Below are 14800 nucleotides of genomic sequence, written 5' to 3'. Positions count from 1 at the left end.
TTTGTGAACAACGTATATATATAACGTACACAGCAACTTAGTGCTTAGTATATTTGATTATTAGTTTCAATTTATTTATTGAAAATCTGTTCGTTATATCAACTATTAATCAAAAAGGAACATTTTTATCGATTCATCTTTTCACACGGAAAATGTCAAACTGAAATGTCAGACGGTGTGCAGTGTCATTCACCTTATAAATAACTGGTTTGCATTGTTGTAAGTAATTCTTTAATTTGTTATTATTTTCGACCAATTTTTTCTCATTTCGGATTTGACCTTCACTAATAGCGGCACCTGTGGATTCCGAATTAGGACGACGAGAAGCCAAATAGGGAGCGACCTTCAGCCATCCGAATATTAATGGATCAAATGTATTTTATACTTATCAAACTTATTTCAACAATATTGTTTTAACACCTATATAATATTACGATTAAATAAAAAATTCAAAACTGATTTTTCATTCGTTTATTCACTTTCACACATTAATTTCAATCATGTATGTTTGAAGAGAAATGAATTTAAGAGAAAAATTAGGTACGAGTGAGTCGAATGCAGAGTTAAGGAATGCGATAGTGGTGTGTGATAATTATTTTACCAGCTCCTTTGCACAGGATGCCAGCTAGATTATGGGTACCATAACGGTGCCTATTTCTGCCGTAAAACAGTAATGTGTTAGCATTACTGTGTTTCCGTCGCTGTTTGCCGTTGCTAGTGAAATTACTGGGCAAATGAGACTTAACGTCGTATGTCTGAAGGTGACGAGCGCAATTGTGATGTCGTACAGAATTTTGGGATTTTTCAAGAATCCTGAGCGGCACTGCATTGTAATGGGCACGACGTATCAATAACCATCAGCTGAACGTCCTGCACGTCTCGTCATAAAAAAAACATTGTAAAGAGGCGGTAATGAGAACCTTATGCCTCGATAAGATAGTTGCAGCGCGTTATAGCTACATACGAGTGATAGTCAGAAGGCCATCGGAGGCCGCAACCGAGATAGAGCAACAGACATCGTGTTATGGGAGGGGTGTGACGTCAGAAGTGACCTCGTAACTTGGGCGAGCTAGGGCATTGCTCTGCGAACACGAAGCCGAGCGCGTGCCGAACCCTTTTCCTTTAAATATAATATTTATCATGTTTTGTGTTCATTTATACATAGTAATAGATCAGAAAAAAATCTTTTAGCATACAGTGTGTATAAACTGTATATGTACCGGAAGACGCAGTGTTGGCCCCCCACTAGATGGACACATGATCTGGTCAAGATCACCGGAATATATTGAATGAAAAATTTATCGCTCATCTAATGGTACCGACAAGATCCAAAGTGCCAACAATAATAGAGCCTTCGTAGAAGGCTTGATTGCTTGTGTTATATTGTATTTTATCATTTGTTGAGATATTTATTAATATCGTAAAGGTTACCGTTGTCAAATAACGTTGTCGCCACTTGTTACCTAACTGCTGTAGTATTTATTATACAACTGTTGACTTGCGTCATTCGACTCGTAATCGAAGCAGTTTATTTTGAGTTGATAGCGGAGTTAGTTTGCGTGAATTCAATGAGATAATACTATAATTAAAATGTTCAATTCAAATTTATGTTAATATTATAAAGATGGCATCATTACCAGTGGGGAGCTCCTTTGCACAGGATGCCGGCTAGATTATGGTAACGAAGCTTATTTCTGCTGTGAAGCAGTAATGTGTAAATATTACTGTTTGTTCTGAAGGGCGCCGTAGCAAGTGACACGAAAACCATATTATGTTAGGAAAAAGTCGAGCTCAAATAAGAACATCCAAGAAACTCAAGGGCCAATATTTTCAATCAATAGAGTATTCTACAATGGCTGTAATAATAATAAATTTCGTATATTTCAAAGATTACATATTAGTTTTAGTGGGTGAGACTTCCCAGCAAGATGTCTTAGGACAGTGGACATAGTTGTATTGGGAATATCTCGCAACTTCCTTTGCAGATACATTTTATTTAATAAACAATATAGAAATAAACAGAAATGATGAAAAACCAAACTTTACAATTATCGCACAATGAAAACAAGTCTGCCAACTGTGTGTGTGTGTGTGTTTTTTTTAAATTAATATTAATAGAATGCGTGTGTTTGTCATGTTAGTCTGATCAGAAGATTTTGCACTTCATCATAAGCAAGACAAGATAGCTAATAATTTAAAGCTTTTCTGCATAGATGTAACGTGATAGGATATATATTAAGGTCACCATTTATTCTATTATATAAGTACACTGATTGACTTTATCATTTCTTCTACTGATCAATTTCGCGTGATCTAGCGGAAGTGACTTTGGGACGGCTGAAATGATATTAAGTACATAAAGTTTCCTAATTGTCAAGTACGAGTCAAATAGAGTGAATCAGTTGTAAATCTAAAAGGTTTGAAGTACATGACCTTGAGAAGTACTAAAATAATATAATAAAAATATACAAAACAAATTAGTTTGTAAGGTGCTGCCATCCAATATATATATAAATCGTGTTAGAAGTAAAAAGCGATTTAAATATTAAATATTTCATAAAAAGTAATAAATGCCAAATAAATACTGTATAAATATAAAATATCTTATATTGGATGCATCAACCTTTAGAGATTGAATTCATTGTTTGTGTAAGGATGCATCGTGAATATGATGATCGTGATTACTGTCATAATTAGTAATTCCAACAAATGCATTGATTAATTAACTAAAACAGGTCGACCTGGCACCACAAGCGGCACCCGTTCACGAGTTGACGCACCGTTCCCTTCGCACATATTTGAGGAAAGAAGACGACCTGGCACACGATGCCGCTGCAAGCAACGACATTTTATAACTACAAAATTACAAAAATAACGCTCACAAAGCAAGGCCATACATAATAATAATATTGACACACTTTTTACACAAATTATCTTGCCCCAAGTTAAGCATATATAGCCTGTGTTATGGGTTACAAGACAATGATATATTTAATACAATATACTTACTTAAACATACATATATTCATATAAACATACATAAATACATTTAAACATCCATGACTCGGAAACAAACATCTATATTCATCATATAAATGCTTACACCTACCGAGATTCAAACCCGGGACCTCTAGCTTAGTAGTTACGATCCCTAACCACTCGGCTATACAGGTCGTCATAATGAGTACTTACAAGGTGTTTAGCCTTTTTTTTTAATATTTAATTGATTTAATGTACAGAGAGGGCATTATGCCTTGTGATTTCGGCTCAACCCAATGTGATACAATATAATATATCGATGAGTAACTGAAGTGACGTCCGTTTGTACAGCTGTTAAATGTAATACAGGCAATATCAATGAAAATATTTGTGGGATGTACTAGGGTTCTATATTATGCTAGATAATACGGTGAATACGGTCTTAGATATAAAAGCACTGTCTCCCTGGTGTGGACAACTATTTTTTTACGTCCTTATTATTTTTTTTTTATTGTCAAACCAACAACCAACTCAAAACAGAGAAGACCGTTAAAGATCGTTTACCGTTGTATTAGCAAACAACGCCATTGACTTCTAAGGTATTTTCAGGTTGTGTTTTCTTCTCTGAGTAAAAATTATTTTTTCTCTAAATTTTAAAGTTGGCGATACCTACTTACTTTTTACTAAAAACAACCTGAACCAACATTTATACAGGCCTATTGATAATACGACGTATTTCCATAAGGAGATGTTAGAGGTGACAATTTGCGATAATTGTAAACCCCATAAGCATAATGCAAAAGTGAACCATCTTTGAGTTATCAGGTTTTTAAGCGTTTTTCAATTAGCTTAGTCAAGAATGGAACATAAATTTCTAAAAAACCAATGTTTTTCTTCTGGTTTTTAAAAACGATTAAGCACTGCTTGTTTATAAATATTCAAACAATAATTATCAGTCCAAATGATTAAATATGAGACGAAAAACGATATTATATCAATATTTTTTTTGAGATTTTTTAACTAAAATGCCTTAAAAACAAATAAAAACGTTATGAAACTTGAATGGCAGATTATTTTGCACAACCGTTTTCTTTGCTTTCCTACAATTTATTACAACTAGGAGCTTATTTCATAGAAACTAGAAAAAACAGGTGATCGACCACAAAGGAAGCGGGCGGAAATTCGTATTGGAACTAATCTTAAGGTCGTTCGTTCATTAAATTTTCCATAAAATTAATTAAAAACAATACCCAATATAGATAAAGCAAGAGAGAGAGAGTTCAAGCACGTCGTACTCTAGGGATTTTGTGTGACACCAGACAGAAATAAGGCAGCGTTAAGGCTGATTTCCCAAGAAATCGAGGAAATAGCGCATAGTTGAAACCATTTCTTGACGGTTTATATAAAGCTGATATTTATACAAAAAAATATTTATATATCATTTTTTTATATTATATAGTTATAGACAGTGCGAAAAACATTTCACCAAAATACCCCTAACTTTTACAGTTGGAGCCATGCTAATCTAGATAAATTATTGTACGATTTTTTTTAATTGTACACCAATTCTATTTAACATGACATAGTTTTGTTAGTTGACATGACATAGTTATGGTTGTAATAAATATAAAGTGCCTCTGATTACGAATTAAAACTATGGCGATTTTGTGTGGGAGAGGAAACTTAGCTCTGCTCGATTCCTCAAAGCCGATGGTGCGGTCCCCAGCCGAGGTTTTCCCAACACTTTAGGCAAAAATCGCTCGAACGTATAACTATAAGATTCGATTGGTACGCTCCACGGGCATGGCTCCGCACGAGAACGAACCGAGCGATGCGGGTCAACGACCCCCTACCCGGAAGGACCGAGTAATATTTTTACTTACAGTTGCGCAAGAGTACGAATTACAGTGATATTTTTTATGCATTTTTGAAGTGAAACCTTTTTTATCGACGTATAAGAGAAATGTTAAATTACGCGCAAAATTATGATTTCAGCATTATGGATATTGTATCCGAGGTTCTCGAGGCTGCAGAGAACGAATTTGGGATCATTTTTGAAATCCAAGATGGCCGCCGCGCAAAATTATGATTTCAACAATACCTTAGGAAACATTTAATTTGTAACTCAAAGAACTGTATTTATTTATATTATTACTATTACAAAAAAGGGCTTAGTGGTTAAAAAAACCGCTAAAATCAAATCATTATAGGTTTCGAAACGCAATGCATATGGTTCGAGTAAGAGAGACAAACTTATGCAACGACTGTAGAGCGTCATCTTTTTCTCACACCGCGGACTACAGACAAATTTATTTCGTTCATTCTTCATAAGCGATCCAAACGCCATACAGTAAAAGGCACTTCATGGTACGAGTTTTACCGATTCAGTTTAGGTACCTAAACTGTACTGCATCGGAATCGCATCGCTTATTTTTAATAATAGTTGATGTTAGGCACTCTGGAATTGAAAAAATGTCGCGGTCACGTCGAATAGCTATTTGCATTGGGCGGTTATGTTCACGTGTTATCTCTTTTATCTGATACAAGGATGAAAGGGATAAAATGCCATGAGATAAAACCCCAATACAGTAATATAACAGTTCTTTAACTTCATACAAGAGCGCCCGAATCGACGCACGCACACATGCATACGATTTACACGGATGCTAAGCAATCTTGGGAAGAAAAACCTGTAGAGTTTTTTTATGCAAAATAAGGGACGAGACGAGCAGGACTCTCGGCTGATGGTAATTGATACGCCCCACCCAGTACAATGCAGTGCCGCTCAGGATCCTTAAACACCCAAAAATTCAGAGCGGCACTACAATTGCGCTCCTCACTGTGCAAAGGGGCCTCCCACTGGTACTACTAGTGTGCTACGCCGCGCGCCTAGATTAGTCACTGTCCGAGTTAAATTCGCTGCGCTGCGCCGCGGCCGTTCGCGTCGTCAATCTTTTTGTATGTACCAAGTACCAACCCTAGCGCACCGCCCCGACGTAGGTATAAATTTCAAGGTGACCGCTGTGTTACGCTTCTGTTCATAACTTGTATGTGGTTAAACCGCGCCCAAATCGATTCAATATTTTTTCAGCTATTATTAAGCCATTACCAACTCTAACTCTAAACACAAGTATTTATAACTCTTGAAATATAATATAAATATTGCCAAGACTCAGAGCTTTATAGATGATACATTGCAATCTGCCCGCAGTTATTATAATTCTTATAAAACTTTTGGCATTTCCTCTATCGATACTTTCAAGCACGTTGACTAAAGCGAGAGCCCGTAATAATTAGTGACTAACCGTTTTGGACACGACTGTTTCTTCAAGCAGGCTCAGCACGTGAGTCTCCCATCGCCTGAAGAATTTGGCAGCGAGTATCTTATCGACGACTGTTCTGGTATGCTGGAACGAACATATTCTCAAGGTCCCCTCTGTGGCTAGCATATATCTTGGGCCCGGTGGTGGCATAGGCGTTCCAGCAGGAAGACCACCCTTCAGCCCTGCGATGTCAATGCTCTCAGGGCTCGAACCCTGTAAAGAAAGAAAAGGATTAGGAAGTTAAAACTTTAATCAAATAAAACTCTATAGTAGGGTTGCCAACCGTAATCTAAAATATTGTACTCTATTTCATGTAAGTGGACTTTATAATCTATAACAATAAATAGTACGCTTTAATACAATTCTTACCAAATAAGCCTTTTTTTGCATTAATTTGACATATAATACTTTCTTTTTACAAAAACTACTTTACTGTAGCCATAAAACTCGGTCGTTTCTGAACGCAGCAAACATTTATGAATCTAATGTCAATTACTTGGAGCAAAAAAAGCTGTTAATTTTTTAATAATTGATACTCCTTTTCATTAATCTGTACTCTTTATTTATCTGACAGCAGACGTACTCTTTATTTCCAGAAAACATTGACAACCCTAAGCTATAGTGCTTTTGACTTTCATTTAACATTTAGATAATTTTGGATATTTCGGCAAAATAACGCCTATTTCAATAAATTGCCTTACATTAAGCTTAAGTTGGTTTGTGCTGTGTTTACGAGTCAAATTATATTATTATGGTGACTGTTATGTCTGCCATAAACTCCTCAGGTCGTGTGTTTCCATGACTTAGTCTCTTTTCTGTTTAGTGCAGTGGAACCTCAGAAAATTTCTGACACTAGCGCACCCCTATATTACGTGGTAAAAAATAGCACTACTAGAACACATCCGAGTTTCTTATACAATTCATTTAAAAACATTTTATCACTATATTGTAAATTCAAAGTTATTTCATTTGCAATAAACATTTACTTATAATAAACAATTACAATATTTTTAAATAAATAATCTTTTTTTTATAGTGAATAAGGGGTGAACCTGCCCATTACAATGCAGTGCTACTGAGGATTCTTGAGAAACCCAAAAATTCTGAGTGGCACTACAATTGCGCTCGTCACCTTGAGACATAGCATGTTAAGTCTCATTTGCCCAGTAATTTCACTAGGTACGGCGCCCGAAACACAGCTACACAGCTACATAATGCTTACACATTACTGCTTCACGGCAGAAATAGGCGCCGTTGTGGTACCCATAATCTAGCCGGCATCCTGTGCAAAGGTGCCTCCCACTGGTAATCACTAAAAATTATAATAAGAATGAGATTGGTGCCAGTTACCACCTCGATTGATAATATTTGTGTATTGAGTAAAAACAATATTTTTTTTAAAGCGTTAAATATTTTAATTTAAATCTATTGAACACTGTCTCCTTTCTTATTTCTTTTGATAATTACTTAAATATTTTAACACACATAGTATGGCAGATTTTTTTAATACAATGTGAATGCTCTTAATAGTGATTTTCATTATTATAACACTAGAAATAAGGGGTTGCTTGTAACTTTTTTTTTATGGAATAGAAGGACAAACGAGCGTACGGGTCACCTGTTGTTAAGTGATCACCGCCGCCCACAATCTCTTGCAACATCAGAGGAATCACAGGAGCGTTGCCGGCCTTTAAGGAAGGTGTACGCGCTTTTTTTGAAGGTACCCATGTCGTATCGTCCCTGAAACACCGCACACGGAAGCTCATTCCACAGCTTTGTAGTACGTGGAAGAAAGCTACTTGAAAACCGCACTGTGGAGGACCGCCACACATCCAGATGGTGAGGATGATATCCTAACTTGTGGCGTGTCGTGCGAAGGTGGAATTCGGCGGCAGGAATCAGGTTAAACAGCTCTTCGGAACACTCCCCGTGATAATTGCGGTAGAAGACACACAATTCTAGTAGGCTTCATAAGATACATAATAGCTTTAAGGGTAAATATATACACTTCTATAATAAAGTCCCAGCCACTGTTCAAGCAGTATCTATAAAAAAATTAAAATGTTTTATAAAAAAATGGCTCTGTCGTAAATCTCATTACTCCACTGCTGATTATCTAAATGATCGCACAGCCTAGGACTAGATTGTGATTATAAATATTTTTGAAGGTTTTAATTTGTTTTGAAGCATTTCAATGTGCCGTCTCCCTAGAGGTTAGACTTACATGGCTATAGGGTCCACTTAGTAAGCAAGAAAATAACTTATATCTTCTAATATATAAAATTCTCGTGTCATGGTGTTACACATTGAACTCTTCCGAAACGGCTTGAACGATTCTCATGAAATTTTGAGTGCATATGGGGTAGGTCTGAGAAGCGGGCAACATCTATATTTCATCCCCCTAAATGGGTGGTCCACACGAAATTTTATTTTTTTATTTTTTTTACATTTTTTTTTAAATTGTTTGATTATAAGTCAGCATTAAAAATACGTACAACTTCAAATTTTCACCCATCTACGATCAACAGTTACTTTTGTATCGCGATTTTAATATCGGCAATATAACGTTTGCTGGGTCAGCTAGTAACATATATATATACTTAATATCCGGACGACCGAGCCTTGCTCGGATTTTTAAGAATGTACAAAACTTGAACAAAAAAAAAACTAATAGGACATCTGGATTCGAACCGGGGTCTTCTGCTTTCCGGATCACCCAATGTCCCATCTGAGCTATAATGGTCTTGTATATAGTGGCGAAATTTACCTTTGTATTCTAATGTTATTGTAGCTGTTTCTCATTCAAACATGGATAAATGCATTTTTTTTTAATTGAGACCTAGCTAGATCGATTTATCACCCCCGAAATCCCCTGCATAATTAATTTTATGAAAATCGTTGGAGCCGTTTCCGAGATTCAGATTATATATATATACAAGAATTGCTCGTTTAAAGATATAAGATAACATGAAATCAACCCAAAATATAACTGTCATTTAGATAAGTCGAATTATATTTTTAGTAATTTTTCCTACTTAACTAGTGTTTTTATATATATGACGCACGAAGACATCGTAAATAATATTTTAATTACATCTTTTATGAATTAATTATATAGTATTATTATTTAATTATGAAAAATATTACGCCGTGCAGAAAAATGCAATGCAATTAACTGGACACCTGATATTATCACCACATACAACGCGATGTGCGTTGCTATAATTGGTTTCTGTAATAGTATTTAAAGATATCACTCCATAATTTACGTGTAAATAAATTTATGTCGATGAGTAATGGAAAAATATAATATGCCTAATGTTCATTCATAAATTAATTCATTTATATTTTTTGTATGTATATCATAATATTTGTACAAATGCTGTAAGGACTCTAATCTTTGCCTGTCCTAGTTTAGGCTGTTATCCCAAGAAATCGCCAAAATATAATCTTGATCTATACCATAATTTAAACCATTTCTTAACGGTACTTACAAAAAAATTGTTATATGTCTACAATTCGACAGAATATGAGAAGTAAATTAATTTTATTTCCGCTTCTTTACATTTCTATCTATAATAGACATTGCGAAAACATCATCAAAGTAAACCCCTAACTTTTATAATTGGAGCCATCAACACTATTGAATCTAGATTTAAATATTGTATGAAAAAATTACTAACCGTTTACAAATGCTATTTAACATGACATAGTTTTTTTTTTGTAAAGAATATTGTATTATGTTTGTAATAAATTAATAATGATTCTAATTCTGAACTAAAACTATGGCGGTTTTATACAGGAGAGTTAACCTAGCTCCGCTCGATTCCTCAAGGCCGTTGGCTCGGTCCCCCGACTTAAGGCGACACTAAATGCCAGCGACCTTGAGCGATATGCTGCCGGCCCGCCATCTATGTAACAAAGCCAATATTTTCAAAATTCTTGCGTGGAAAACAGTTTACATGCTTACAAAGGTCGTTATTCACTACTAATCTGAATAAATGAACCTACACAAAAAAGTACAAGCTATAAGAATAACTTTTCTGAGAGAAGTACCAAAAAAAATGCGTCACGCCATGCCAAAAAACTTGTTTAACTTCAAAGGAATGTGGTAGTTCAAAAAGGCTCGGCAGTGTTAACTATAACCAACAGCAAGCATTAGAAATCTACAAATAAGACTTAAGGATATGTGTAACAGGATTAAGTAGTGTTCATAGCTCGAAATGCTATACTTTCACCACAAACCTTGTCTAAAAACACCATGTTTGCGTGTTTTCTGCTTACTCTTCGCCTTAACTAGCCTAATATATCATGCAGAATACACGAATCTTTAATGATTTGTGACAAGCAATCGCAAGTATTTTACTGTTCATAATATTTAGGGATTTCCGCTTTAGATATTTACCCGGAAGAAGAGAACTCTAGTTTTAAAAGAATTTGAATAATAAAGTGAGTGGCTCTATACTGCATAGAGTTGGCACGATTTCAACATTTATATTTAGAACGTACACAAATACTTGATAGTACAATAAGATTTCTAATCTGAACCTATTTACCTATTGTAGTTTTATAAGATTATCACTAATAGAAATTATAACACATATTTAATTAATTTTCGATAGTGAAAACATTTTAGTGTTTGTTTCAAATGCAATCATATACAAAATATAACATCGAAATCTAAAAAGGCAATGAAAAGCACGCGCACGTAATACGTACTTGATTAATAAAATATTTTCAAATAATTACTCTAGAGTCTAGAACGAATGTGAAACAATACGGTACTTTTATTTAATAGAATATCTACAACATACAACGATATCATGACGTAGATATTTTTCACGACACGTTAAGGGGTATGTTCCGATATGCGCTGCGACCACTGTACAGTGTGACGTCAATTTAGTATACTGTGAAGCCGTTCCTTTATAGCCAGTTATACTGGTTACTATTTAAAATGTAACGCATTCCCGTACACTGTCAGCCGCATTTTTTGACGCAGCATTCAAATGATTGTATTAAAGTTTTCTAGTTCATTAAAAAAAAACTGTTGTTGGAGTCAAATGGAGTCTACTGTCAAATTAAAAATGTTTGGGATTAAACTGTAGGTAACAAACATAGGCATTCGAGTGGCTTTGACTGATCATGGGATCAAAGTACTGCGAGTACCTTACCTCGAAAACGCCAGTGCTTGCAGTAGAATATGGCGGCGATTTATGACGTCATATATTTCCCTAGGGTACTGTGGCAGTATACTGCTAGTCCATAACGAAAATAATTTTTCTACAGTGATAGCACTGTGCAGCGCATATCGGAACATACCCTAGGTCATATAGAAATAAAGTTTTGGAAAAAATAATATTAGATTGTTAACCACTAATTAATTCTTACGTTTATTTTTGTAATTTCACATTTATTACATTATCATTATTTACATTGTATAGTTTCCAGAATTAAGATTTATTATTAAGTTACTTAATTTTTACTTATTTAAAATGTTGGTAGTACCAAATTAGAATAACCAACCTAGAATTAATATGCAAGTGCACATCAATTGTTAATGTTGAGTTATTGTTGGTACATCTAAAATAAATAAATAATACGAACCGTCTTTAACTAGTTATTAAATACTATTACATCCTCTTTGCTTGTAATAATAGGATTAATTGGCTGTATAGATTAGATTATGTAGATCATATTTATTGGATGGATATAAAATCTATCCATAAAGAATATGACATCCTGTCAAAGATAAAACTTCTAAATCAAAAGTTACTTGTTACTAGATATAAGTTTTTTTTTAAAGAAAATAAGGGACGAGACGAGCAGGACGTTCTGCTGATGCCCATTACAATGCAGTGCCGCTCAGGAATCTTGAAAAACCCCAAAAATTCTGAGCAGCACTACAACTGCGCTCGTCACCTTGAGACATATGATGTTAAGTCTCATTTGCCCAGTAATTTCACTAGCTACGCCACCTTCCGGACCGAAACACAGTAATGCTTATACATTACTGCTTCACGGCAGAAATAGGCGCCGTGATGATGTAAAAAAAGCCCGCTGAATTTCTTTGCGCCCCTTCTACTCAGGTCTGAGGCATACTTTTACGAATGAGTGTTAGTTTTTGACTTTCAATAAGTCCTATCAATAAAAATATTCCATAAGATTAGATATAGGTATACTCCCAGCTAGTTTTTTTATTTGGCCAGACTAGTATATCACAAATTTATAAATATATATATTACTAGCTGACCCGGCAAACGTTGTTTTGCCATATAAAGTATAATTCACGCGATAGTTTTATAAGTATAAGTTATAATATAAGTTATAAAATATTGCCTATATTATAGCCTGTACATCATTTTGTTCTATTGTCAATAGTTTCTGCAGCGCACGCAAAAATTTGTTTTCGATTTTACACCTTGTGTTACAAAATAGCAATTTTATTACGGATCCCTAATTTTGAAAAAAAAAACATAGCCTATAGCCTTCCTCGATAAATGGACTACCCAACACTGAAAGAATCATTCAAATCGGACCAGTAGTACCAGAGATTAGCGCGTTCAAACAAAAAAACAAACAAACAAACAAACAAACACTGCAGCTTTATAATATTAGTATAGATTATGCAAATATTAATTACCTTAGATAAAATAATATAAATTATCATACAAATGATACTTTATTTATTTATTTAAGATTACCTACAGAAACTACAACATACATTCCACTATAATTACAACATACTTAAAAAAATGATAATTGCGATTCTACTTACAGGCAATCAGACATGCATGAAACATAATTTTATGACGATTGTTTGTCGGCTAGATACTAATAACGTATTATATAAATCTAAAACATATTCTACAACTATTTTTACACAAATAAAAAGAAAAGTACACTTAAAGAACAAATTTAAATTAACTTATTTTTTAAAAATTACAAAGCCTACGCCTAAATTCATTTTCAGAATTATGGTAAATGTCTAACAATAATAATAAAGCGTTCCTTATAAGTAATATGAGTTTGAATGTGAGTTTGTTTTGTTGTGATGCTTTCGTAGCATACCTACTCAGCGTGCATAATAAGAATTTAGCATGGGAGGTATACAGACGTTGTCGGGGGTACAGAAAATGACATAGGGTACTTTTTATCCCGAAAATTTTACGACGGAGCGCGATAAAAATATTAGGCCTGGTCTACTAGGAGTGACAGTGAAACAAAGTTATTGACGAAAAGGGATACATTTCTATGGTCTTCGGAATAGAAGATCGTATTTGGGGTCTACTTGTGAAATTCAATATGGCCGCCGTGCCAAGCCATGTAAAATATGTCCATGGATATATCGATTCCTAAGGTCTTTAGGTTTGCAGTTAAATATTTGAGATCATTTTTGGCAGTCTAAATACATTCATTATTATAAGAATTATACTTATAAATTCAAAATTTTTAAGATCCATTCCCTTCACCTGTCGTGGAGAATATGCTACTCGCCAAATGTGATTCTCACTCCGGGTCCACATGTAAGAAACGACGACAGAAAGAAGAAGACGAAAGATGGCGAACGTTCGAATGAGAACAGTGGACACGGGCGCTGTGTGTGGCAAAGACCAGAGAGAGTGGAACAGAACAGAACAGGGAGGTCATGCCGTGGTTTTTTGATGTGTAAGAGGCCTCTAACATTCACCTGCAGTGTTATGCATACTAAAAGGGCGAATCTTTTGATTGGGTTATTATTCCTTTAAGCATCTACAATAACATAAGTCTTGTACAATGGTACGTGGTCGTTGACCGGTTCCGAATTTTAGTGGTAAGACGAACATTGATTTCAGACCATTAGTAGAAATGTTGAAGTTGCAAGGGCACAGGCAGGCTAGGTAGGTGACAGGTGACATATACAGGTGACGTATTATGGAAGTAACTGTTACGCAGGTACAGAGCGCTCAAGAAGACGTCAATACTGACCTTGTATTTGAAGCTTTGTTTGCAATTATATCGTTGACGAGCAGCCACCCGCGACTTCGGATACATTTGAGCATGTAATTTCAGTGAATTTCAATTTTTATTGAGAGCCGTTAATAATGAAATAATTACACCGATGAAAACCACATTCAAATCGACTAAGGAGCAAGGAGATTAGCAAAAAATGGCTCTGTCTTAAATCCTTCTTCTACACAGCTGAATATCTAAGTGATCCGACAGCCTGGGACTAGATTATGATTATTTTATAGCAATAACAATGACAGTTCAATATTGTAAGTATATTTAAAAAATGCTCTGAGAGTTTCGTGGTCAAAGCAGTGCGTGTTAGTGATTAAACTAACATTAAAAAGAATTCTAAGGGAATCAATTTTGAGAAAATTATTGCCTTTTGTGCCTTTTAGCTTGCAAGAACAGTCAAACAAAAAGTTTAAAAATGATTTTTTGATCTCGTACAATGGGTATAACACAATATTGTAAGCTAAACCATCATCTTGTAAATGCTCGCACGCCGC

General features: G+C 34.8%; 1 protein-coding gene across 1 annotated transcript in view; it reads right to left on the bottom strand.

Moving 5' to 3' along the window:
- The window catches only part of LOC126976752 (C-Maf-inducing protein-like), a 70259-nt gene that overhangs the window by 33931 nt on the left and 21528 nt on the right, over positions 1 to 14800 (bottom strand). The window contains exon 2 of the mRNA XM_050825315.1: positions 6285 to 6515. Within this exon, the coding sequence (XP_050681272.1) occupies positions 6285 to 6515 (231 nt within the window). The remainder of the gene's footprint in view (positions 1 to 6284; positions 6516 to 14800) is intronic.

The sequence above is a fragment of the Leptidea sinapis genome, chromosome 42 (genome assembly GCF_905404315.1).
Source record: "Leptidea sinapis chromosome 42, ilLepSina1.1, whole genome shotgun sequence".
Taxonomy (NCBI): Eukaryota; Metazoa; Arthropoda; class Insecta; order Lepidoptera; family Pieridae; genus Leptidea; species Leptidea sinapis.
Note: the sequence above shows the minus strand (reverse complement) of the source record. Positions and strands in the feature narration are given on the sequence as shown.